We start from the raw sequence: 25,264 nt of genomic DNA on the forward strand, positions 1-25,264 counted from the left end.
CGGGGAGAGAAGACGTGGGTCGAGAACTTTCCTCAATGGGATCACCTGACACCCTCTCTCCTTGCACAGTGCTCTTTATACACTGGGGAACTGACACTCGTCCTCTTAGTCTGCCTGCCAGAAGAGGGGAAAGGAGTGCTGGAGAGAAGCTCAGACGGCTGTGTTGGGTGTTGAGCGAAAAAAAAGCATTTTAATTCTGTAAACTGTCAGGCGCTGAAAATTCAACAGCAAAGGTAACAAGAATAAAAAGCATAAATTGCTTTCTGGCCTTGCTTCATAGTCTGTCTTGCTTACTGCTTTCAACGTCTAACTGGCAGAAGTCAAATTCACAAACAAGTGAGGCTTGCATGGTTCTTTTCAAACAATCGCATGACAAAATAAGTCTAATTCTCTATGAAGAAAAGTGCTCACGTTTCACAAATTTCCACAAAGGTCATGGGTGGTTTCTGTGTGGGTGGTTAATTTCCATGTAAAAACAGTCTTGCAACAAGTTTCAGATGTTGGTACAGTGCTGCCACAACAGTTTGTCAGCATTTTCTGCTCTGTGTTACCCAACTGGATAACAAGTGATAATTCAATAATAAGTTCTGTTTGCAACATATCTGGAGCCTTGGAGGAACAATGATTGACACATTTACAGAAAGAAAACAGGAGATAAGCCAAGAAACATTATGCTCTGTGATTTAGTGTAATAATCAACTGGGTGTTTGTGATTTTCACAGCTCCTAAAAGGGTCTTGCTCCCTTAGTTTGGCAATTAATTCAAAACACGACTCCAAGAACTGTGATAATAAGAGGACTACTTTGCTAATCCAGTAGTTTTGCTTCTGAATATCAATGCTGTCCATTTCTTTTTTTCACATCATTAGTTTTAAAAGGAACCAGGCCAGGTTTGAGTCTCTGATTAACTGATCCCTGAAAATTTTTGTCACAGTCCATTCATTACTATGCAGACATGAGGATACTCTATATAATAAGTGAAAGCTATTTAGAGCCAGCTGTCGGAAAATAGATACACCGGTCACTACTGCAGGATTAGTGTAGCACATTTAAAAGCTTGAGTAAGACACTCTAGTATTATGTTGCCAAGGCAGAAGAGCAGTAGTATATGTTTCAAGTGTCAGCTGGTCATTTAAGTCACTGTGGTACTGTGACAGCACACCACCGCAAACCGGACCTCACGTGGTAGTGGTGTCTGGGCTTATGTAACAGCACCAGGTTCACCTTTCTAGATGCTTACAGTAACATTTTAAATAACATTTTCACACAGAAAATGTTAGAACTATAAAAATACAAACAGATAATAATCCTTGGCTCAATAATGATGAGTATGTGCAAAAATGTGGGATTGCAGTACTACGTTTCTCTTCTGTGTCACAGATGTCTAAAGGACCAGCAGTGGGTATTGATCTAGGCACCACATATTCCTGTGTGGGAATCTTCCAGCACGGCAAAGTGGAGATCATTGCTAATGACCAAGGAAACAGGACGACACCCAGTTATGTGGCTTTCACAGACACAGAGAGACTTATTGGAGATGCCGCCAAGAACCAGGTGGCTATGAACCCAACCAACACTGTATTTGGTAAGAACTCCAATACCCAACCGACAAATCAGTTGAAGCAGTGATCAAATAAAAGTATTCTTTGTGTCCTCACTTTATAACCACGTAAATATTGTCGATACACTCCAAACTGAACATTACATTAACCAATTCAAATTTTTTCCATTAAATCTATTTCCAGATGCAAAGCGTCTGATTGGTCGTAAGTTTGACGATCTCGTGGTACAATCTGATATGAAGCACTGGCCCTTCAAAGTCATTAATGAGTCATCCAAACCTAAAGTGGAGGTTGAATATAAGGGTGAGATCAAAACCTTCTACGCAGAGGAGATATCCTCGATGGTCCTCACCAAAATGAAGGAGATTTCTGAAGCATATCTTGGCAAGGTAGATAAAAGTGAATGGATAACAGGATCGTTGAAATTAGGTGGAAAAGTTGGGTTTTATGCAGGAAAAAAACCCTGCAACTATCACCAAACTAAACTGGCTAATCTTTCTAAATATGAATACTTCTCGAAAATATAATAGCGCTGAAGTTTAATGACTTTGACATGAAGCAGGTTCCCCAGGTTATCTAGTGTCTGTGGTGTCTGTATAGTAAATTATAGTTAGATAAAGTGGTTCCTTACAGTTTTCATGTTTGCAGTTTCAGATCTAAAAAAAAAGAAGCAATATTAACTTAGTGTCTTATTCTCTTTACAGCCTGTGACCAATGCAGTCATCACAGTTCCAGCTTACTTCAACGATTCCCAGCGTCAAGCCACCAAAGATGCTGGGGCCATCTCTGGCCTTAATGTACTGCGCATCATCAATGAGCCTACTGCTGCAGCTATTGCTTATGGACTGGACAAGAAGGTAAGCTAATCTTAAAATGTTCAGCTTTTGCTATTTTGGCTTCCTCTTTGTAATTCTCTCCTCTCAATTTAGGTTGGTGGAGAGCGCAATGTGCTTATCTTTGACCTCGGAGGTGGTACTTTTGATGTGTCAATCTTGACTATTGAGGACGGTATCTTTGAGGTGAAGGCCACTGCTGGTGACACACACTTGGGCGGTGAGGACTTTGACAACCGCATGGTGAACCATTTCATAGCTGAGTTTAAACGCAAGTTCAAAAAGGACATCATCAACAACAAGCGAGCCGTGCGTCGCCTCCGCACAGCCTGTGAACGCGCCAAGCGTACCCTTTCCAGCAGCACCCAGGCCAGCATCGAGATCGACTCGCTCTACGAAGGTACAGATTTCTACACTTCCATCACCAGGGCCCGTTTCGAAGAACTCAATGCAGACCTGTTCCGTGGAACCCTCGAGCCTGTGGAGAAGTCCCTGAGGGATGCCAAGATGGACAAGACACAGATCCATGATATTGTCCTGGTGGGCGGCTCCACACGTATCCCTAAGATTCAAAAGCTGCTCCAAGACTTTTTTAATGGTCGTGACCTCAATAAGAGCATTAACCCTGATGAGGCTGTCGCCTATGGTGCAGGTGGGTCTCTGCAGCATTTATCACTATATATTTCAGCTATGGCTCAATAAAACAGAGCTGCTGACTGAAACCATAATCAGTTTAACTTTGTGGAAAATCTCCACAGCTGTGCAGGCCGCCATCTTGGCTGGGGATAAGTCTGAGAATGTACAGGACCTACTCCTGCTGGATGTCACACCCCTTTCCCTGGGAATCGAGACAGCTGGAGGAGTAATGACTGTCCTTATCAAGAGAAACACCACCATCCCCACTAAGCAAACCCAGACCTTTACCACCTATTCAGACAACCAGCCCGGTGTGCTCATTCAGGTACATCAGGGTTAAAGTTGTGTAACTGTTTAACCCTTATGCCCAGCTGCATTCTAGGTACTTGTGTACACTAAAACCTGACTCTGACACATTAAGCTACAATATGAATAATTGTTTTCAGGTGTATGAAGGTGAGAGAGCCATGACTAAGGACAATAACATCCTTGGGAAGTTTGAACTGACTGGTATTCCACCTGCTCCGAGAGGGGTTCCTCAGATCGAGGTGACCTTTGACATTGATGCAAATGGCATTCTCAATGTGTCTGCAGTGGACAAAAGCACTGGAAAGGAGAACAAAATAACTATCACCAATGACAAAGGTACAATTACGAAAAAATACATACTAATTCATATATCCAGCAGCAAATTTATTATGAAAAAATCAAATCCTATACATGAATGCAGGGGAAAAAAATGTAATTCTGTCACAGGCCGGTTGAGCAAAGAAGACATTGAGCGCATGGTGCAGGAAGCAGAGCAGTTCAGGGCTGAGGATGAAGTCCAGAGGGAGAAAGTGACAGCCAAGAATTCCCTTGAATCTCTCGCCTTTAACATGAAGAGCACCGTAGAGGATGAGAAACTCCAAGACAAGATCAGCCCAGAGGACAAGAAGACTATTGTGGACAAGTGCAACGAAGTCATTGCATGGCTGGACAGAAACCAGGTAAAAAGCCATGCCTTAAAAGCAGACCGAGGTTCCTCTTTATCTAAAATTGTGAAAGCAGTGAGCATTACATTGTATCAAAGTTATGAATCAATATCCTTTTTCCTTTTCCTGTCATATGCTTCCTGTCAACTCCTGACCCACAAAGCCTTCTGTCATAGTAGAGTATATTTGCTCTTTTCTTTCCCCAGATGGCAGAGAAGGAGGAGTATGATCACCAGCAGAAGGAACTGGAGAAGGTGTGCAACCCTATCATCTCTAAACTATATCAAGGGGGCATGCCAGGAGGAATGCCAGGAGGAATGCCAGGAGGAATGCCCGGTGGCTTCCCTGACGGTGCAGGAGGTGGCTCCTCTTCTGGCCCAACTATCGAGGAAGTTGACTGAACTCAGTGTTTTTTACTATTTGCCAATAGATATTCACCTTACCTAGTACACATCTGATAAATATCTAGTCAAGTTTATAACAAATGTTTTGCAATATCTAAGCACACATCACATTCAATATCCAGATGCATATTTAGATAGTTTAAAAGTCACACCTTTGTATCAATGCTTTTTTATGCAAAAAATCAATAAATATCAACAGTAAAATTCTGATTTGAAAACTGTAACGTGTGTATCTTCTCATTTATGGTGAAACTAAGGTATGCACAGAGACACTCAACTTGCAGCTGTAGAAAAGTGCAGATAAAACTGGTTCCTGTAAACAAATCATATGTGATCTGATCAGTATCTTCTTCCTGCCTATTAACAAGAAATATTTACAGGAAATATTGCCACAATGAAAGAAGGTTGGTGTTAAAAAGAGATGTTGACTGCAAATGTGTGAGTTTGAAAGATAAGATGCAAGCAAGAGCATGTACCTTGGAACATCTTGATCAAAGGTCATTGAAAGGTTTTTCCTGTCTATTACATGACAACTTGGTGCTTTTGCCTTTTAGCAAAATGAATTTAGAATTCAGCAAAAACTGAGTTTATCACCAGATGCCATTTTCCCATACTGTGGGCAGATGAAGGGTGGGGTTGTGGGTGGGGCATGAAGCCCTACACATGCAGTTCAGGGTCAAGCATATTGGATGTGCATATAAAAGCAAGTGTGCCCCACATCTGAAACTCAGGAATCACGACCAAAACACAAACATGTTCTTGATCATCAGTTGCTTTGCTCTTGTGGCCTCTGCATTGGGTGAGTGATTTGTGATTTCATGACAAAGAAATTTGCTACCACACTCTGAGATCTGTGGTGGCAGTTGTGGATTTTACTCTTGCTGTTTGACTAGCTGCACAAAAGTAAAGTAAACACTTTACACACTGGTCAGCTGTGTGCGTAAATGGGAAACACAGTTAAGTGTTTTGTGCACCACCAAAAAAGACAAGTACAAAAATACACACAGAATGAACTCTGACACTTTTTGTCAAATAACTTTGAGCTTTTTTTTTATGTCACTGGGTCTCAGGGTGTGGAGTGCCTGCTATCAAGCCCCAAGTAAGTGGATACAACAAGATTGTGAACGGGGAAAATGCTGTGTCTGGCTCCTGGCCTTGGCAGGTTTCGCTTCAGGTAGTTTCAGTTATTTACTACTCACAAACAATGTGGTTTTGCTACAGTCACAATTTACAACAACTTATTTCATTTTAAATTAAAATGTAGAAGTTTGTTACAGATTTTTTTTTTTTCTTTATTGCAGGATAGCACTGGATTCCACTTCTGTGGAGCTTCACTGATCAACCAGTACTGGGTTGTCACTGCTGCTCACTGCGGTGTGAAGTAAGTCACTTGAGTGCTGTAGCAACACAATAAGTCTTCCAACACTTTGATCATCCTCCTGATTTATTTCTTTTTTTTAGTCCATCACTCCACCGTGTGATCCTGGGAGAACATGATCGCCAGTACAATAGCGAGCCAATTCAGGTCATGTACATTTCTAGGGTGAGCTATAATACAACACAAATGAAAGTTGTCTTCATCAAAGCCCTTGTCTGAATCGTATTATATTCGTGTGTGGTTTATCCTCACCTCTTCATCTAGGCCATCACTCACCCCTACTACAACTCCCAGAACTTTAACAATGACATCACTCTTCTGAGGCTGTCCTCCCCAGCACAGTATACGTCCCGTGTGTCACCTGTGTGCCTGATGTCCTCCACCAGCAGCATCCCCTCTGGAACCAAATGTGTCACCACTGGATGGGGCCGGACTGGAGTAACATGTGAGTTTGTTTCTAATGGGTAAATTGAGATAATCATTTCACAATACACTGGTGTAAAAAGCTTAGTTTACAAAAAGGTAATGCAGATAAATAAATGAATAATATACACTGCTGCATAGTTCCTGGAGAAAAATGTGAAAGACTTGGTTTGCAATTAGACTAATTCTTTTTATTCCTATTCTTTTTTTTGTTTTCCTCAGCAAGCCCTCGCTTCCTCCAGCAGACCGCCCTGCCTCTGATCAGCCCTGATCAGTGCAAGAGTTACTGGGGTTACAACAGAATCACTGATGCCATGATCTGTGCTGGTGCTTCTGGAGTGTCTTCCTGTCAGGTAACAACCACTTCAAAATGATTATGACAATGATCAGAAATACTCTTAGAAGGTCAAATTTTAGGGGGTAGCTCAGAATTTTCAGAAAATGCAGAAATTAAATGCATCACTGCTGAATAATATCAAGAGCATGATAAAAAATATAATATTTTCTTTTATATCAACAAAGTAAAAACATCTCCTTTGTCTACTTTAGGGTGACTCTGGTGGCCCTCTGGTCTGTGAGAGCAGTGGTGTATGGTACCTCACTGGTATTGTGTCCTGGGGAACCTCTAACTGCAATGTCTACACCCCTGCTGTGTATTCTCGTGTGTCCTACCTGCGCAGCTGGGTCGACCAAACAATTGCTAATAACTGAAGCTTAAGAAAAAAATAAATAAATCAGCAAAACACACATGTGTAGGCTTCCCTTTAATATACTGCTAGCAAAATAAATAAGAGCACACCACGTTTCCCATCTTTCCATCAATGATTACAATATTATCGGTAAATGAATAACAATCGCACTAGTATTTTACTAGTTATTACTATTACAACTGACATTTGATGTTAGCAAATCACACAATACTGATGTTTGGTGAATTTGTGACAAACAGAACAATAGATTTCTAAAACAGCTACTGTTGGTTTGTTGTTTTTCATGCCCATCTGATAAGCCAGAGAGTGAGGGTGATTGGGTAGGATAGTGAAAGTGGTTACTAAAGACTGCATAGCAGAACTAAAATGTAGGAAGCCACACACTATAACAAGACAGACCTTGTACAGTATTACACGTGTAAGGCGTCTCCCACTTTTGAAGCATAATTACAAAAGTGTTGCAGCATTAGCATATTCTGGGGTGTTCCTGGTTTTTTATCAGCTCATTTCTGCGTGCGTTGCTTCATTTGCTACTGCGTAAACTAAAAGGGAAGAGTAATCAAAGACTTCTAGAAGAGGCAGTAAAGACAGAATCTCTCAGCTAAAAGAAACATGGGGACTGGTAAGATACTTACATGCCTGTTGTCAGTTCTCACTAAAACAGAAATTTAGTTAAAGCTGTGCACATGTTAAGTTACACAAACTGAAACACATGATCTTGTAATATGGTGCATAGATCATGTGCCAATACTTTAATATACATATATAAAATCTGCAAAGCACTTATTTTGTGTGTGCGTGTATATATTATATTATATTATATTATATTATATTATATTATATTATATTATATTATGTGTTAAAATAATAATACAATACTTCACAGGTCAATCTACACTGGAATCAGCTTCGACATACATACAAAGAGCCGCCATTATCATGTACTGCTTGATATTTATAGTTGGAACTCTGGGCAACGCTCTGGTTATCTACGTGACTGGATTCAAAATGAAGAAAACAGTCAACTCAACTTGGTTTCTTAACCTGGCCACAGCTGACTTCCTTTTCACAGCCTTCCTGATATTCTCAGTCATTTCTCTCTCTCAGAGTCACCAGTGGCCTTTTGGACAATTCGTGTGCAAGCTCAACAACTTTGTGAGTTTAGTCAACATGTTTGCCAGTGTCTTTACTCTGACAGCTATAAGTTTGGATCGTTATTTGTCCATCTGGGCGGTGGTGTGGGCACAGAACAAACGCACAGTCTGCAAAGCTCAGCTCATATGTGTTGGTATCTGGGTGACTGCTGCGATCTGCAGCACTCCTTATGCCACTTTTCGCACCGTGTTAGGAGATAATGGGACATATTACTGTGGTTATTCTATGACACATGAACAAAAATGGAGTCTCCACATTTTTCGCTTTCTTATGGGCTTTGTGATCCCTTTCCTGGTAATAGTCGTCTCTTATGTGGCCATAGGGATCCGTGCAATGCGCATGCAGAGAACAAGGAGAAGGAGATCTCGCAGAATCATTTTCTCCATCATTTTTGGATTCTTCATCTGCTGGTTACCCTTCCATGTTTTTAACTTCATAGAATTAAAGGCTGTGAATAACCCAGACCTCTGGACCATTGTTAGAATCATGGGTCCTCTGACTGTGAGTCTGGCTTTTCTGAACAGCTGCCTGAACCCCATCCTCTATGTTTTCATGTGTGAAGAATTCATGAAGAAGCTTCGGCAGTCCATATGTTTTGTACTTGAGAGTGCTCTGGCAGAGGACCACGTGTCATTTATCTCCACTCACTCCATGTCATCAACATTTTCAAGGATTTCCCGAAAGTCAGATGCTGCCACGACTTTAGAGAAGATCAACCCAGCTGCTTTTGAATCCTGCACAGAAAGCAAAGTAGTCATCACTGAAAAGACACTTAGCACTTAATAAGATCTCACCAATAGATGATGAAATAAATCAACAATGCAAGATGTTCATCTCATCTCTTTGAAACATATAATGTTGGTACCCTGGCTCTGATTATTATGGGTGTCCTATAAGTCCGTTGGGGTAAGGCACAATATAATTATGCATGAAACAATAATCAAATCAAATCAGTCAGATTAAGTTCTTGATTAATCAATTAATGTAACATATAACACAATTTTTTAAAAAGAAAATAAGACTTCTATACTGTGGTTTTGAAGGTCTTGGATTTCTATCATTTTGAATGTCAACATTTTTACATCATTTATATATTTGTATATATATATCTACATTTTATTGCTCCAGCTTCTTTAACCATGTAAATTACTATCAACATCTATAAAACTGTGACAAGTGACTGAACAGTGATTGAGTTTTTTGCATTTTTCTTTTGTCTGGTGAAGAAAAACATGCCCTGGCAACCGCTGTTTTATCTTACAGGATATCATGGTGCTGTATACTTCTTGCATTTGCAAAATGGAACACATTGCGTAAATCAAAGTACACCACAATCCACAAAAACATCACTTTTAAAACAAAACAACAATGAAAACAGGTCCCAAAAATGACCAACATTAATATTATTTGTAAGCTATTAAACTATGAAGTGTGGTACATGAACCTGAGATTTAAACAGCATCTATCTTATCTTGCTGCACAGATGTGCTGTGCTCGCTTCTTTTTTCTTGTGGTTTTTTTATTATCAGAACAACACCTGCTTCACTATTCATGCTAAAACTAAAAATGGAACTCAGTAGCAATAAAAACATTGTTACATTTTTTTCTTACCACAATGTTGCTGAAAAACATTTTGCAATATCGCTAAACGCAAAACTACAATCCTACAATGGCGGCTGTATGATTTACATTATTAGATTCAAAAACTGTAAAATTATACAATATTTATCTGTCCCTTTAGCACATTAAACTCAGTCATTGTTAAAATTCCAATAAATCCAATATTGCTCAAGAAAAACAATTCCACAAATGCTACATTCACACCCAGTTTTCCATTCTCCAGTGTGAAAATGTTAGAAGAAGGACAAGCAGTGTATTCAGAGTTGGCTAACAAGCTCAACCCTGACAACCCATCCTTTTGAACACAGTGTCCCAAAACTGGTCATCTGTGATCACTCCCTTTGTCAAGCTGTTTAGAAATGAAACATGTGTATATAAAAACTCGAAATGCCAAAGACTGCAATTTTCTTTGTCTAATGTTTCTTTAATTCTATATAAGCAAGTTAACGGGTGGCATTCATGGAGGATCTGAAGTGTCAGTAAAATTAGATTTTGGAAAGCCAACAACCTAGACTCATCAGCCACTTTATTGGGCACGCCTGTTAAACTGCGTGTTAAGGCAAATTTCTAACCAGTCAATCACATGACAGCAAATCACTGTAATGTTTGGTACTGCTTAGAATCTGGCTAAGGATTCAATATGCACTGAGACACACAGAACTGCAATACCAAGCAAACACCATCTCCATAGACACAGTGGCCATGGAAACAAAACAACACCATATAAAAGGCTTCTGTGCAAATGTGAGAAAATGCTGACTGGGCCTTTGTCTTTATAGGAAAAAGTGTTACAGGAATTTGATGACATATATATATATATATAGAGAGAGAGAGAGAGAGAGAGAGAGAGAGAGACATGTATTCAGTTTTGTACCACTGGTGCACTATGACAAGCAGACAAATTCCTCATTTGGGTAAAACCTTGGTGATAAATGTAATTTTGTTTGTGATTGCGATTCTGGCGAGCTACTTCATCAGGCCAGGTCTCTGCAGGCTATTGTGTCTAAAGTATCTGAAGCTTCACAAGCTCTAATGCTGCTTTTGGTACATCTTCACTGTATGATTTCTGTATAAACTTTTGTATAACCTGCTTAAGATGAAGCAAGTATGTGTCAGCATGAGCTTGTGAAAACTGCTTACCTAGGCCTAACGATGTTTCACTATGTTATCTGTTAACTGTCTTGCTCAGAAGGATGAAGTGCACGGCCAGCGCCAGGTGGTGGCCTGGGAAAGGATAGTGGGAGTCTTGTTTGTGCAGCAACAGCCCAGGCTGGACAAAAGACTGTTGTAACTGAAACGATATACAGTTTGTGGGATGTTATAAACGTGCGTGTCCCGAGGTTAGAATGCTCATTACTATGAACCTGTCATGTTTGGGAGTTTGTATGTGTATTCTCCTGTGCAGTAATAAATAGTTTGTGTCATGGTCCCCGTGTCTGCCCTGCCGGCTCGACAAGGCCACATGTGTTTTTGTGTACGTTCTCCTCTTGCCTCCCCGCCAGGGCGGAGCTCACTGCGGGCTCCCGCCCTCGGCGTACACACCTGTGTCTCATCAGGCACCAATTACAGGTTGGACACTTAAGGCCGGGACGCAGACAGTCTCATCGCTGGATGATTGTGTGAGACACGTTAGTGAATCTCAGCTTTGTCATCTCTAGCTCTGTGAAGTTTGTCTGTGATTTCTGCGTTAGCGTAACCCACCTTTTTCTGTGCACAGTTTCCCCGGAGCCGTGACCAACCCGACGTGTGAACCTTTGTGAAGAGAGGAGCAAGAGTGAACGTGATTCCCTTCCCGGACTTTCCTTTATGACCCTGGACCCTCGCTATTCTCTCACTCTATATATCTGTACCTGGTGACTTTGTAAATAAACATTGTTTCTTGCATTGACCTCTGCTCTGCGCCTGAGTCCTACTACAGTCCGTGACAGTTTGATCACAGTGTTGCAGACTTTATTTACAAAATTCCACGACAAAAGACAACAAGGAAAAGCACAAATACTAAAAATGAATGCAGACACATTTGCAACTGTGGTATTGGAGCTGTCCTGTTGGGATCTATCTGTAGCTGGTCAGTAAGTTCAGTATTTGTTACCTCTTTGTCACCCACTCATTTTCTGGATTGGATTTGTACTCAGACATGCACAGATGATCTTGAGAAGTTTGTGTTAACTATTGAGAAAATGAAATTGTGGGCCTTTTAAAGAATCTCCAGGAAAAATCTGTAAATAAAAGATTAATCTTATTGTGAAAATAAAATATTTCATCTGAGTCATTTAGTACCTCCCACGTTAATTTGACCAATATAATGTGACAGCCTTCTATCCACCAAGACAGGTTTTATGACCTTTAATAATGCTTGCACATCCAATCTGTCGGCGTAGGTTGAGATCTAGTGACTGTGGAGGCCATTTGAGTACAGTGAACTCTTGTTAAACTAGTTCAAGAAACTACAGCAATCCTCCAGTAGTCTGTGGAATGTAAACAATGCTCGGTTGGTACTTAGTGTATTTAAGTGTGCAAAAAAATGGGTGGATCCATTCTGTCATAATATTTACACCAAATTCTGATCCTATAACAGAGACTGAGGCTCATCAGACCTGGCAAAGCTTTTTGGCTTCTGAGTGGCCAGAGGATTATCATGAAGGCTTTACACAGGAACTGTTTTTTATGTTGTTGAGGTGCAGAGAGTAAACGTGCTGCTGAGAACGTTATCCATCTCCATCTTGGTGATTCCGAACCACATAATGAAAACTCACGTTACGTTTTTTCGGATGATTCTCTGTAAATCCTAAAGATGGCTGTGTGGGAAAATTACTGTAGAATATGCAGCAGTTTCTGCAGTAGTTTCTGAAATACTCAGGTCAGGTCTTCAAGCAGAGGCGGAGCCAGACATTTGAAACACCCGGGGCTTAGCCCTAAAGGGTAGTATGCATGTGGGATTTTTTTTATTTTTATTTTATTTATTTATTTATTTATTTATTTTTTTTGGGGGGGGGGGGGGGGGGTGTAAAAATGACTGAAAGATTAATTGGCTCTGTTTTGAGTTTTGTTCAAAAAAGAATGACTTCATATAGGAAAAATATATATATCACATATGCAGGACACGTTAAACTAGTTTTTTAATTAAGCAGCAAGGCAGAACAAAGTCGGGGCTGTATCAAGACATGAGGTCTAAACCCCAATTCAACCAGACCCAGAACTGATCCAGAATTAAAACAGGACTACAACAGTTCAAAATCAGGACTACTGAGGACTTAACCAAGACAGAACCAGAATCAGAACTAGATGATAGTAGCACTAAAAATCATCATAGACCTGCACTACACTTATTTTTTAATTCTACCAAAGTCCACTATTTAGATTGAGAAAAGTTTATATAATTATTTAGCCTTGTTGTGCAAACAAGCCTGCATAACTTAATAAATATATAACTTGAAAAATAACAAACCTAAAAAGGAACACTAGGTACGAGATACATGAGGACCTATGATACGGTGATACTTTTGGTAAACAACCATTTGACTAACGTGTGTCTCACCTGCTCTTGTTCCATCTCTGTTCCTCTCTCTCCCTCTTTGTGCTGACAGTCACCAAATATACAGTTGAAACCAGATATTTACATACTCTTCAGATAAAAACACAAACACTTTTTTAATTGTAACATCAAATCAGACTAAATGTTTCTTTTTTTTAGATTGATAAATATAAAAACATATTTGTTAACTTTAAGAGTAAAGAGAGAAACTATCTGTATTTCTTAATTGTAAATGGCACCAAATTGTATTCAAAATTGAGCCACACTTATGGAGCTCCACAATTCTTTTCCTGGTGTTTTGGTTGACATCTCTTGATTTTCCCATTTCAAAGAAACAGGCTCTGTGTTTTGCCTTATATGCATTGTTACGGATTCAAATATTGGGGATGGATACAAGAGGAAAAACCAAAATAACAACACTGGTCCGGCCGGGTTGAGTCAAACGATGATTTTAATGATCACACGCGTGGGAGATGGACACCGTGCGCAGACAGCATCAGATCTCACCTCAAAAACCACATCACAATAGTTTTATGAAATCAGGGTATTAGAACGCCCCCTCATGCGTAAGACAGGTACAATACAATCAATGTTGACAGTTATTTGACACAGCAAAGGAACATTCTCTCCATCCCGAGGACAGGCACTGACTCCCGCTTATCTCCTGGAGCCAACCGTCCCCTATGGAGACACAACATTGCAGCTACAAGGATTTCCAGATTTGTTAAGGTGATCAGTGTGTAATGCTCTGAATCAAGTATGTAATATTAAATGAATGTTGTTTAATCAACTGCCACTACTTAAAACATAACAAAAGATATAACTGAATATAAGATCACAAAGAATAACATGATATCAGTGTTGTGTAAGCGCGTGCGGCCTTCCATGCTCGAAGCCTCTCCCCTCCATAGATCAGCCAGACATCGCGCTGACTGTAGCTTTTAACCCTAATTAACTTGAGCACAACTCTATAATGAGCAACAAACTGCAATATGTATGAGATGATCATGGTTACACCTGCAATGAAAGATCATATGATTATTCTGGCACCTGTAAATAGAAGATTAACCTGAGGTTATAACAATCACTGTAATACAAATGTTAATGTTGTCATGATCCTGGGCCATATTGGCCCAGCATTCTTAGTTTTCTTGTATTTTTGTATTTTGTTCCTTATTTATGCCGTGGTTCCTAGGTTCTGTTAAGATGTTCCTTATTTGATTACCCCCTGTGTGCCCCTCTGTGTATCTGTGAGTCCTCGTTTCTCCTTGTGTTTCATTCAATGTTTTCCCCAGCCCGTTATGTCTGTGCTCCCTCCTCCTGTCTGAACCTCTGTGTACTTCCTGTTTTACTTTGAGTCTCTCGTCAGTATGCGTCATGTTGTGTTCACTCCTGCCCTGTCTCGTTATGATTATCTGTGTCAGCTGTGTTCCCCGTGTGCTCCCACTTCCCTCGTTAACCCTCTGTGTATTTATGTGCATGTCTCCCTCAGTTCAGTGTTGCGTTGTCAATGTCTCCTCCCCGAACCTGTGTGTCTTTCTGTGTTCCCTCGGTTTTCTGTTAGCATTCCCAGTTTAGTTCTGTTTCTTTGTGAAGCCTGCAATAAAGCAGTGATTTTGAGTTCAGCTTTTTGTCTCCGTGAGTTTTGCGTTTGGGTCCTCTTCTGCCTCCACACAGCCAGTTCATGACAAATGTAATGTCAAAAGCTTCAATAAATGTTTAATGCAAAGCTGGTTATATGATTCTGATGTACTAATAATGCCGATACTAAAATAACAGAAAAAACACCCCCTTTTTATCCCACAGCATCCACAGCTGTGCCACCAATTTACTCACATGGACTCTACTAACCTATCAGAAGCTTCTTCAGCTCAGAATGGAATCGTCTGGAGTTTCTTATTAATTAACAATAAATTTAGTGTATATGTACTCCTAAATTTGATGAAAGTGATAAAAAACAGACAGCTCTGTCTCTCTTTATTCTGACATTTAACTAATTCAAAAGATATTTCAATATTTATTTATCTAAAACAAAACAAGTTTACTCATGTTGTACAGTAAAAAAAATGTTCTTGTGTTTTCCATAAAGTGTATGTAAATATCTGGTTACAACTGTGAATATACTGCTGTGTATTGAAATTCCTCTTGTTTTGCATAGAAATATACTGAACAACATACAAAGCATAATATATAAAATACTACCAGAGTTTTTTCTTTGAAAGAAGCCCCTTATGTCCATTCTTGTATATCAGTACATTACTGAAACCGATTTATTTAGCCGTGGAGGGTAACAACTGAAAATATGAAATAGACACACATGTAAGCTAAGACTCTCTAAAGAAACAGCATTGTTGTTGTTCGGCTTTTCATTTCGCCATTTGTTAATTCACTTGAAGAGCAAGTAACGTAATATGGGTCAAGTGATCAGTTTGATATCAATCTTTTGTGATACACCGTCATATTTACATTATTTGTACAGTACGAATGATTTGCTTTGGTACCTGGTCGAACTTCAGTTCTCCTCTGTCTGCCTGGCTCCGTTTCTCCAACAGCGCACTCGCAGGCAGCAGCTCCCCCTTTTTTGCTGAATTAGCATGTTCTAGAGTGTTCCTGTTTTCTTTTCCCAACTCTTTTCTGCATGTGCATACTGCCTCATTTATAGCTGCATAATCTGAGAGGGAGGGTTAAGCAAAGACAGACAGCAAGCAAAAAGAAGATAAAATCCACTTGGAGTAAAGACAGACTCTCTCAGATAAAGAACCATGGGGACAGGTAAGACAATTTAAACATCTATGAGCATTTCTTTTAAATTGCATTAAGTGAATGTCATTAGGATTTCTTGCTAAAATGATTAATATGAGTATGCCTGCTTGTTATTAGTTCTGATCACAACAGAAATTAAGAAATTAATAAATAAATATGTGAAATTGCACAAGGAATTCTGTGAGTACTTCACATAATCTGGTACTCTATCTTGAGCAACTACTGTAGCCCATGTGCCAGGCCAAAGCACTGTAATATAGAATTATATGCACTTGAAAATTGTATATATATATATATATATATATATATATATGTATATGTATATATATATATATATATATATATATATACACATACATATATATATATATATATATATATATATCTATATATATATATATCTATATATATATATATATATATATATATATATATATATATATATATATATATATATATGTGTGTGTGTGTATATATATATATATATATATGTGTATATGTATATGTATGTTTTTAACCTGCTAACACAATCAAACCTTTTTTGTTGTTTTGTTTCTTTTTTTAATCTTGTTTTTCTGATATTTTATGTGATTTTTTTTATGATAAAAGAAGTATGTATGTCACATATTCTGGATACTATACTAGAAGCTAGTGTTGCACAGAATATGTGTTAGAATCAAGCACTATAACATACAACCATAACAATTACATAGCCATGTACACTTAAGTAAAGAAGCGTTTTTATAAGTTTCAACTAATGTCTGTGATGCATTGCTTTCATGTTTTTTTGTTTCGCAACAGGTCAGTCATCTGGGCTGGAAGCAGCTTCCACACACATACAAACAGCCTCCATTCTCATCTACTGTGTGATATTTATAGTTGGAACTCTGGGCAACGCCCTGGTTATCTACATGACGGGCTTCAAAATGAAGAAAACAGTCAACTCAATTTGGTTTCTCAACCTGGCCATAGCTGACTTCCTTTTCACAGCCTTCCTGATTTTCTCGATCATTTCTCTCTCTCAGAGTCACCGATGGCCTTTTGGACAATTCGTGTGCAAGCTCAACACCTTTGTCACTTTAGTCAACATGTTTGCCAGCATCTTTACTCTGACAGCTATAAGTTTGGATCGTTGTTTGTCCATCTGGGTGGTGTGGGCACAGAACAAACGCACAGTCTGCAAAGCTCAGCTCATATGTGTTGGTATCTGGGTGACTGCTGCGATCTGCAGCACTCCTTATGCCACTTTTCGCACCGTGTTAGGAGATAATGGGACATATTACTGTGGTTATTCTATGACACATGAACAAAAATGGAGTCTCCACATTTTTCGCTTTGTTATGGGCTTTGTGATCCCATTCCTGGTAATAGTCGTCTCTTATGTGGCCATAGGGATCTGTGCAATGCGCATGCAGAGAACAAGGAGAAGGAGATCTCACAGAATCATTTTCTCCATCATTTTTGGATTCTTCATCTGCTGGTTACCCTTCCATGTTTTTAACTTTATAGAATTAAAGGCTGTGAATAACCCAGACCTCAGGAACATTGTTAGAATCATGGGTCCTCTGACTGTGAGTCTGGCTTTTCTGAACAGCTGCCTGAACCCCATCCTCTATGTTTTCATGTGTGAAGAATTCACGAAGAAGCTTCGGCAGTCCATATGTTTTGTACTTGAGAGTGCTCTGGCAGAGGACCATGTGTCCAGTCACTGTACGTCATCAACCATTTCAAAAATGTCTCAAAAATTTGATCCTGCTGCAACTTTAAAAAGAATTGACCCAGCCATTTATGAAAACATCCCAGTAAGCAACGTGATCATCACTGAGGAGATTCCGGTCTCCGAGTAAAATCAACACACAGCAACAAAAACCAGTGTAACAAAAGGCAATGTAAAAAGGAATTAATTGATTTTTAATCCAAAACTTTCACATCAGATTATAACATAAAGTACATTCATGCACAGCACATGTTTTTGTCTTGTCATGTTATTAGACAAGCAAGAAAGAGTCAGAGTAACTGAAAACCTATGTTATTGTGCTGCAGCTTGGAGTTATAGCTATTGAGTTCTTGATTAAAACAAAGGATTAATTCAATTCAATTCAATTTTATTTATATAGCGCCAAATCACAACAAAAGTCGCCTCAAGGCGCTTCATAGATACAGAGAAAAACCCAACAATCATATGACCCCCTATGAGCAAGCACTTTGGCAACAGTGGGAAGGAAAAACTCCCTTTTAACAGGAAGAAACCTCTGGCAGAACCAGGCTCAGCGAGGGGCGGCCATCTGCTGCGACCGGTTAGGGTGAGAGAAGGATGACATGAAGTATTACATGAAGCGTTTTTTTTTCTTTCTTTCTTTGGAGAGGGGGTTGTTTTTGTTTCTTTTTTTGAACTTTATATTGTTCATAGAAATTGGATTGCCATCATTAAATTTCCTTTGAGAAAAGTTATATATGTTTCTAAGTAAGCTTTTAATACTCCTGCTCATCAACCAGTTTTTTCTTTATGATCAGAATTCATAATGATGTCAGAAGACACTGAACTTTAATAGAGCATTATGATTTTGTTACACTTGTATATAAAATAAAAGAATAAAAACATTCTGATGAAGTCTGATTCTGATTCTGAGTCTGATTCTGTTTATCTGGACGTAGCGTTTTCAGTGGGAGAAATGTTTCGTCACTCATCCCATTGTCTTCTTCAGTCTCAGCTGGCTGCAGTTTTCCCCAATCTTTTAAACAGTATATTTGCATAATGACTGAAACCTGCCCACTGAAGGAACAATGGGCTGGGAGGTCAGTTCCTTAATCTTAATTATGCAGATTCTCATGACCATTGATCAACAACCACTGACCAAAACCCACTGATCAAAGGCCATGAGCAGTGTTGGGTGTAATGCGTTACTAAGTAACGAGTTACTGTAATTAAATTACTTTTCCACTGAAAAAGTAGAGTAACTAATTACTGTTCATTTTTAGGTATTTTAATTACAGTTACTTACAATGTACTTGTGTTACATTGTAAAATAATTAAACTCGCTGAAATCATTATTTAATTTCAATCATTTATCTTCTAAACGTAGACGTAAACTCTGCCGCTTTAACATCGCTGTAGTGCAGCTGCACGTCATTTCGCGCCACTTTGCTGCATAGTCGTATTCTAAAGCAGAAGATGTCGGACTCGGCTGAAGCGAGTGGCTGTTTTTACATATTACAGTAATATGTAAGCTATGTCCTAGGGAGAAAAAACTATCGGCTGCTGTTAATAGCATGAGTAATCTACCGAAGCGCCTGACACGAGAGCATAGGCGAACACTTCTGAGTGATCCTTGTTCATCATCCATGGATAACACCGCGGCAACTCCTGCTAAGCAGGCAAAACCTGATTTTATTTCAGCAGCACAGAAAGCGTCTGAAGGTGATCTTAAAAAAATTATTGCAGTCTACATTGTGGAAGAGATGCTACCGCTGCGTACTGTAGAGTCTCCGTCTTAAAAAAAAATGTATTTATTATTTAAAGAGTTTAATTTCTATTGTTTGCCCGCTCAAGGTTTATAGGGATTTTAAGAAGTATTTAGTTAAATTACTTATTTAGTAATTAAGTTACTTTTCTGACACAGTAATTAGATAAGTCAAACCAGCGTTCCTCCCTGTCCAGGATGAGTACATCCTCATCCTTGAAAGAGTGTCCACTGGCCTGTAGCAGCTTTCTTTTGGCGCCTTCCCAGCTTTGACAAAAGTCCAGCTGGGATAACCACATTTACTCAGGGCCTTCACATCACACGGCTGTGTGCGTTAGGGTCCAAGCCATACACCGGCCACTCAGCCTTGACAATAAATATAAGACTGAACTCAACAGCATCATTTTTTTAACTGAATTTTACTGTTTGTATTGACACTTGTTAACAACATACCAAACATACACTATAATGTTAATTGGTAAATCTATGAACGATTTTTAAATGATCTCTAAAACTATTAGCATATGTGTGTCTTTCATGTCCATCTGATAAGTCAAGTGACTTTTTGTGTAGCAGAAGCACAATGTAGGTAACCACAAATGGGACTCTCTACAGCAAAATATGCAAGAAGGGTACAATAGTTAGCTATAAAATAATACTCTATTAAGACTTGTCATCACAAAAATGTTCATTCAGTTCAGGCAAATGTTGCTGCATTAGTGTGTTCTGAGAAATTACTGTTTTGTTATCTGCTCATTTCTGTATTTGCATACTGATTCATCTGCAGCTGCAGAAACTGAGAGGGAGGAGAAATCAAAGACAGAGAGCAAGTAGAAGCAGCAACTGATAGAGATCAACTTACAACCACGACAGACTCTCTCAGCTAAAAAGAGCATGGGGACGGGTAAGTTAATTTAGTCTAGACATATATTACTATTTCTCTTTAAGCAGCAATATGTGAAAGGTTATTTGAGTTCTTGTTAAACTGTTCAAAATGAGCACTCATACCTGTTATTAATTATGTTATTAATCACAAAAAAAGTTAGATAAATGCATATGCCAACTTGCACACAGAATTCTGTATGTGCATCACAAAAGTAGAAGCTAGTATTGCATAGAACATGTGTTGGAGCCAACTATGAAAATGCATAGCTGTATTTTGTTACTTAAAAATTACTTAATTTGCATAATTTGGCAACAAATGTAATGAAATCCTCTTATTTTATCTGTTCATATAATATATCGTGGAAACATGATTTGTTTAATAAAACATTTTCTTTTTTGCTTTCAGATAACTTCACTTTCAATGCAACTCAGTCACCTGAACAAGATGCAGCTTTCACACACATACAAACAGCCTCCATTGTCATCTACTGTGTGATATTTATAGCTGGAACTCTGGGCAATGGCCTTGTTATCTACGTGGCGGGATTCAAAATGCAGAAAACAGTCGACTCGGTTTGGTTTCTCAACCTGGCCATAGCTGACTTCCTCTTTACGTCCTTCCTTATTTTCTCGATCATTTCTCTCTCTCAGAGTCACCGATGGCCTTTTGGAACATTCATGTGCAAGCTCAACACCTTTGTGAGTGTAGTCAATATGTTTGTCAGCATCTTTACTCTGACAGCCATGAGTTTGGATCGTTGTTTGTGTATCTGTGTGGTGGTGTGGGCACACAACAAACGCACAGTCAGTAAAGCTCAGCTTATATCAGCTGGGATCTGGGTGATCGCTGGCGTCTTCAGCACTCCTTATGCCACTTTTCGCACTGCATCAGTGGGGAACGGAGGGGAAAGTTCCTGTGGTTATTCTGCAACAATCAAAGAACACAAATTGACTCTCTGCATTTTTCGCTTTGTTATGGGCTTTGTGATCCCATTCCTGATAATAATGATCTCTTATGTGTCCATTGGTATCCGTGCAATGCGCATGCCGAGAACAAGGAGACGCAGATCTCGCCGGGTCATTTTCTCCATCATTTTTGCATTCTTCATCTGTTGGTTGCCTTTCCACATTTTCAATTTCATAGAATTGAAGTTAGAGCTCCAGGGGATTGTTAGAATGTATGGTCCTCTGACTGTGAGTCTGGCTTTTCTGAACAGCTGCTTGAACCCCATCCTTTATGTTTTCATGTGTGAAGAATTCCAGAAGAAATTTCGACAGTCCATTTGTTTTGTACTCGAGAGTGCACTGGCAGAAGACCATTTGTCATTTCTGTCCACCCGCTCCATGTCATCAACCTTTTCAAAAGCTTCCCAAAAATCAGACACTGCTGCCACTTTAGATCGGATCAACCCAGCCATTTATGAAAACATCCCAGAAAGCACAGTAATCATCACTGAGGGGATTCCTAGAACTGAATAAGAGTGCCCCACCAGACAATGAATTTTGAAATGAATCATTGTTTTTTCTTTTACAAATTTACGCTCATGCACAGACATACACAATATTTCCAAAAGTGTTTGCTTGTCTGCCTTCACATGTATATGAACTTGAATGAAATCCCATTCTAATGTATAGTGTTTAAGATGATGTCAGCCCACCCTTCAACTCATCTGAGATGTTTAGGAATGTGTTTACCATTCTTCCAGAAGACCACTTGTGAGATTAGACAGCGATGTTGGATGAGAAGGCCTGACTCGCAGTCTCGGCTCTAATTCATCGCAAAGATGTTCTATTGAGGTCAGGAACCTGTGCAGGCCAGTCAAGTTCTTCAACACCAAACCCGTTCATCCATGTTTTTATGGACACAGTGCTTTGTGCATTCTTGCACAGTCATATTGGAACAGGCAGGGGCCATCCCCAAATTGTTTCAAATTTGGGAAGATTAAATATTCATTACAGTTCCTTTCACTTGGCACAATGCAGTCAGAAAATTACCATTCTCCTGGCAACAACCAAACCCAGACTTATCCATCAGATTTCCAGACTGAGAAGTGTGTTTCATAACTCCAGAGAACCATCAAACAAACTCCAGGGAGTTTCTTTTTTTTTCTTTCATGCTGTCAATTTCCATGATTTGAAATACCATTATGACATTTCATTTTAAATTACTTTCACCTTTTTGTATGTATGTTTCTAACCATGTTTAAACAATATGCATCATACTCTTACACGAGAGCTGTGTCTTTTTATTGATCATTAAGGTTTTTTTGATCAACCTGTTAATAAAAACATGCTGATGTTGTCTGCATGACAAAACTGGCTTACACTCTGCTTACTCTTCTTTTATTTCACTGGATATTTATAAGGCTGTATACTTTACGTCACAGTGTAGTATTGAGCACACTATGCAAATTGAAAAATAAAAGGAATCCTTATATATATATATATACATATATATAAAAAAAAACCACCCAGCACGCCCCTGCGGGCGGTTTATCCTTCAAGCTCGGGTCCTCTACCAGAGGCCTGGGAGCTTGATGGTCCTGCGCAGTATCTTAGCTGTTCCCAGGACTGCGCTCTTCTGGACAGAGATCTCCAGTGTTGTTCCCGGGATCTGCTGGAGCCACTCGCCTAGCTTGGGAGTCACCGCACCTAGTGCTCCGATTACCACGGGGACCACCGTTACCTTCACCCTCCACATTCTCTCGAGCTCTTCTCTGAGCCCTTGGTATTTCTCCAGCTTCTCGTGTTCCTTCTTCCTGATATTGCTGTCATTCGGAACTGCTACATCGATCACTACGGCCTTCTTCTTCTGTTTGTCTACCACCACTATGTCCGGTTGGTTAGCCACCACCATTTTGTCCGTCTGTATCTGGAAGTCCCACAGGATCTTAGCTCGGTCATTCTCCACCACCCTTGGGGGCATCTCCCATTTTGACCTCGGGACTTCCAGGTTATACTCGGCACAGATGTTCCTGTACACTATGCCGGCCACTTGGTTATGGCGTTCCATGTATGCCTTGCCTGCTAGCATCTTGCACCCTGCTGTTATGTGCTGGATTGTCTCTGGGGCATCTTTACACAGCCTGCACCTGGGGTCTTGCCTGGTGTGATAGACCCCAGCCTCTATGGATCTTGTACTCAGAGCTTGTTCTTGTGCTGCCATGATTAGTGCTTCCGTGCTGTCTTTCAGTCCAGCTTTGTCCAGCCACTGGTAGGATTTCTGGATATCAGCCACCTCCTCTATCTGCCGGTGGTACATACCGTGCAGGGCCCTGTCCTTCCATGATGGTTCCTCGTCTCCCTCCTCTTTCTTGGGTTTCTGCTGCCTGAGGTATTCACTGAGCACTCGGTCAGTTGGGGCCATCTTCCCAATGTATTCTTGGATGTTCGTTGTCTCATCCTGGACTGTGGTGCTGACACTCACCAGTCCCCGGCCCCCTTCCTTCCGCTTAGCGTACAGCCTCAGGGTGCTGGACTTGGGGTGAAACCCTCCATGCATGGTAAGGAGCTTTCTTGTCTTTATGTCAGTGGCTTCTATCTCCTCCTTTGGCCAGCCTATTACCCCAGCAGGGTACCTGATCACGGGCAGGGCGTACGTGTTGATGGCCTGGATCTTGTTCTTACCATTCAGCTGACTCCTCAGGACTTGCCTGACCCTCTGCAGGTACTTGGTGGTTGCAGCTTTTCTAGCGGCCTCTTCATGGTTCCCATTCGCCTGCGGGATCCCCAGGTACTTGTAACTGTCCTCTATGTCTGCAATGTTGCCTTCTGGTAGTTCAATCCCCTCAGTTCTGACTACCTTCCCTCTCTTTGTTACCATCCGACTACACTTCTCCAGTCCGAACGACATTCCAATGTCATTGCTGTATAGCCTGGTAGTGTGGATCAGTGAATCGATGTCTCGTTCACTCTTGGCATACAGCTTGATGTCATCCATGTACAGGAGGTGGCTGACAACTGCTCCGTTCCGTAGTCGGTATCCGTAGCCAGTCTTGTTAATGATCTCACTGAGGGGGTTCAGGCCTATGCAAAACAGCAGTGGGGACAGAGCATCTCCTTGGTAGATCCCGCACTTGATGGTGACTTGTGCTATGGGCTTGGAGTTGGCCTCTAGTGTTGTACACCACATCCCCATTGAGTTCCTGATGAAGGCTCTTAGGGTCCCATTGATCTTGTACAATTCTAGGCATTCCAGTATCCAGCTGTGGGGCATTGAGTCATAGGCCTTCTTGTAATCAATCCAGGCAGTGCACAGGTTGGTCAGTCTGGTCTTGCAGTCTCAGCTGACTGTTCTGTCTACCAGTAGCTGGTGTTTTGCGCCTCTGGTATTCTTGCCAATCCCTTTCTGTGTCCCGCTCATGTATTGACCCATGTGCCTGTTCATCTTAGCCGATATGATGCCTGATAGGAGCTTCCATGTAGTACTGAGGCAGGTTATTGGTCGGTAGTTGGAGGGGACTGGTCCCTTCTTGGGGTCCTTGGGGATCAGGACCGTCCGACCTTCGGTTAGCCATTCCGGGTGTCTCTCGTTAACCAACAGCTTCTTCAGCCAGTAGGCGTGAACCATGTCGGGCCCTGGTGCTGTCCAACTCTTCATACTGGAGACCCTTTCTTGGATATCTGCCACTGTGATGGTTACTGGACCCTGTTCAGGGAGGTCGCTGTGGTCTGCCCTCAGATCCACTAGCCACTGAGCATTGCCGTTATGGGTTGCGTCCTTCTCCCATATGCTCTTCCAGTATTGCTCCGTCTCCAGCCTTGGTGGTGCTGTTCTCTTATTATTGTTCCCTTGCCACTGAGAGTACACCTTTGCTGGTTCTGTGGAGAACAGCTGGTTTATTCTCATGCCTTCTATCTCTCTGGTGTACCTCCTCAAGCGGCTGGCCAAGGCTGTGAGTCTTTGCTTGGCAGTTTCCAAGGCCT

The 25,264-nt window shown here is 40.4% G+C and overlaps 5 protein-coding genes across 7 annotated transcripts; all 5 read left to right on the plus strand.

Moving 5' to 3' along the window:
• Window positions 1-36: 36 nt before the first annotated feature.
• Window positions 37-4,618, plus strand: hsc70 (heat shock cognate 70). The gene is made up of 9 exons (XM_040029456.1): window positions 37-233; window positions 1,380-1,584; window positions 1,745-1,950; window positions 2,266-2,418; window positions 2,491-3,046; window positions 3,153-3,355; window positions 3,477-3,675; window positions 3,787-4,019; window positions 4,211-4,618. Exons 2-9 carry the CDS (start codon window positions 1,380-1,382, stop codon window positions 4,403-4,405), a joined length of 1,950 nt encoding a protein of 649 aa, XP_039885390.1. The 5' UTR covers window positions 37-233; the 3' UTR covers window positions 4,406-4,618.
• Window positions 4,619-5,085: 467 nt separating this feature from the next.
• Window positions 5,086-6,935, plus strand: LOC120732111 (chymotrypsin-like protease CTRL-1). The gene is made up of 7 exons (XM_040029467.1): window positions 5,086-5,207; window positions 5,479-5,582; window positions 5,710-5,789; window positions 5,870-5,951; window positions 6,051-6,231; window positions 6,432-6,562; window positions 6,759-6,935. The coding sequence occupies exons 1-7, from the start codon at window positions 5,162-5,164 to the stop codon at window positions 6,918-6,920; spliced, it is 786 nt and encodes a 261-aa protein (XP_039885401.1). The 5' UTR covers window positions 5,086-5,161; the 3' UTR covers window positions 6,921-6,935.
• A 127-nt stretch (window positions 6,936-7,062) lies between these two features.
• Window positions 7,063-11,582, plus strand: LOC120732110 (C3a anaphylatoxin chemotactic receptor-like). Of its 3 annotated transcripts, none has more exons than XR_005695528.1 (3): window positions 7,063-7,541; window positions 7,806-11,322; window positions 11,412-11,582. XR_005695528.1 is itself a non-coding variant. In XM_040029466.1 (2 exons), exons 1-2 carry the CDS (start codon window positions 7,532-7,534, stop codon window positions 8,855-8,857), a joined length of 1,062 nt encoding a protein of 353 aa, XP_039885400.1. In that variant the 5' UTR covers window positions 7,063-7,531; the 3' UTR covers window positions 8,858-11,582. The 3 variants fall into 3 exon arrangements, 1 of the variants encoding a protein (XP_039885400.1); XR_005695529.1 differs by having other exon boundaries at window positions 7,806-11,313; XM_040029466.1 differs by having other exon boundaries at window positions 7,806-11,582.
• Window positions 11,583-15,736: 4,154 nt separating this feature from the next.
• On the plus strand, window positions 15,737-18,157 carry LOC120732118 (C3a anaphylatoxin chemotactic receptor-like). Its single transcript, XM_040029471.1, has 2 exons — window positions 15,737-16,001; window positions 16,794-18,157. The coding sequence occupies exons 1-2, from the start codon at window positions 15,992-15,994 to the stop codon at window positions 17,837-17,839; spliced, it is 1,056 nt and encodes a 351-aa protein (XP_039885405.1). The 5' UTR covers window positions 15,737-15,991; the 3' UTR covers window positions 17,840-18,157.
• Window positions 18,158-19,777: 1,620 nt separating this feature from the next.
• On the plus strand, window positions 19,778-22,653 carry LOC120732120 (formyl peptide receptor 2-like). The gene is made up of 2 exons (XM_040029473.1): window positions 19,778-20,357; window positions 20,745-22,653. The coding sequence occupies exons 1-2, from the start codon at window positions 20,348-20,350 to the stop codon at window positions 21,815-21,817; spliced, it is 1,083 nt and encodes a 360-aa protein (XP_039885407.1). The 5' UTR covers window positions 19,778-20,347; the 3' UTR covers window positions 21,818-22,653.
• The last annotated feature ends 2,611 nt before the right edge of the window (window positions 22,654-25,264 follow it).

The sequence above is a fragment of the Simochromis diagramma genome, unplaced genomic scaffold, assembly GCF_900408965.1.
Source record: "Simochromis diagramma unplaced genomic scaffold, fSimDia1.1 OVJJ01000361.1, whole genome shotgun sequence".
NCBI lineage: Eukaryota > Metazoa > Chordata > Actinopteri > Cichliformes > Cichlidae > Simochromis > Simochromis diagramma.

Excerpts from the sequence above, each read along its gene's own strand:
- LOC120732111 (XM_040029467.1), top strand. The coding sequence starts at position 5,162 with ATGTTCTTGATCATCAGTTGCTTTGCTCTTGTGGCCTCTGCATTGG. Across the intron at positions 5,583-5,709 it reads CTTGGCAGGTTTCGCTTCAG|GATAGCACTGGATTCCACTT; the intron begins GTAGTTTCAGTT and ends TCTTTATTGCAG. Across the intron at positions 5,952-6,050 it reads AGGTCATGTACATTTCTAGG|GCCATCACTCACCCCTACTA; the intron begins GTGAGCTATAAT and ends CTCTTCATCTAG.
- hsc70 (XM_040029456.1), top strand. The coding sequence starts at position 1,380 with ATGTCTAAAGGACCAGCAGTGGGTATTGATCTAGGCACCACATATTCC. Across the intron at positions 3,047-3,152 it reads GGCTGTCGCCTATGGTGCAG|CTGTGCAGGCCGCCATCTTG; the intron begins GTGGGTCTCTGC and ends AAATCTCCACAG. Across the intron at positions 3,676-3,786 it reads AACTATCACCAATGACAAAG|GCCGGTTGAGCAAAGAAGAC; the intron begins GTACAATTACGA and ends ATTCTGTCACAG.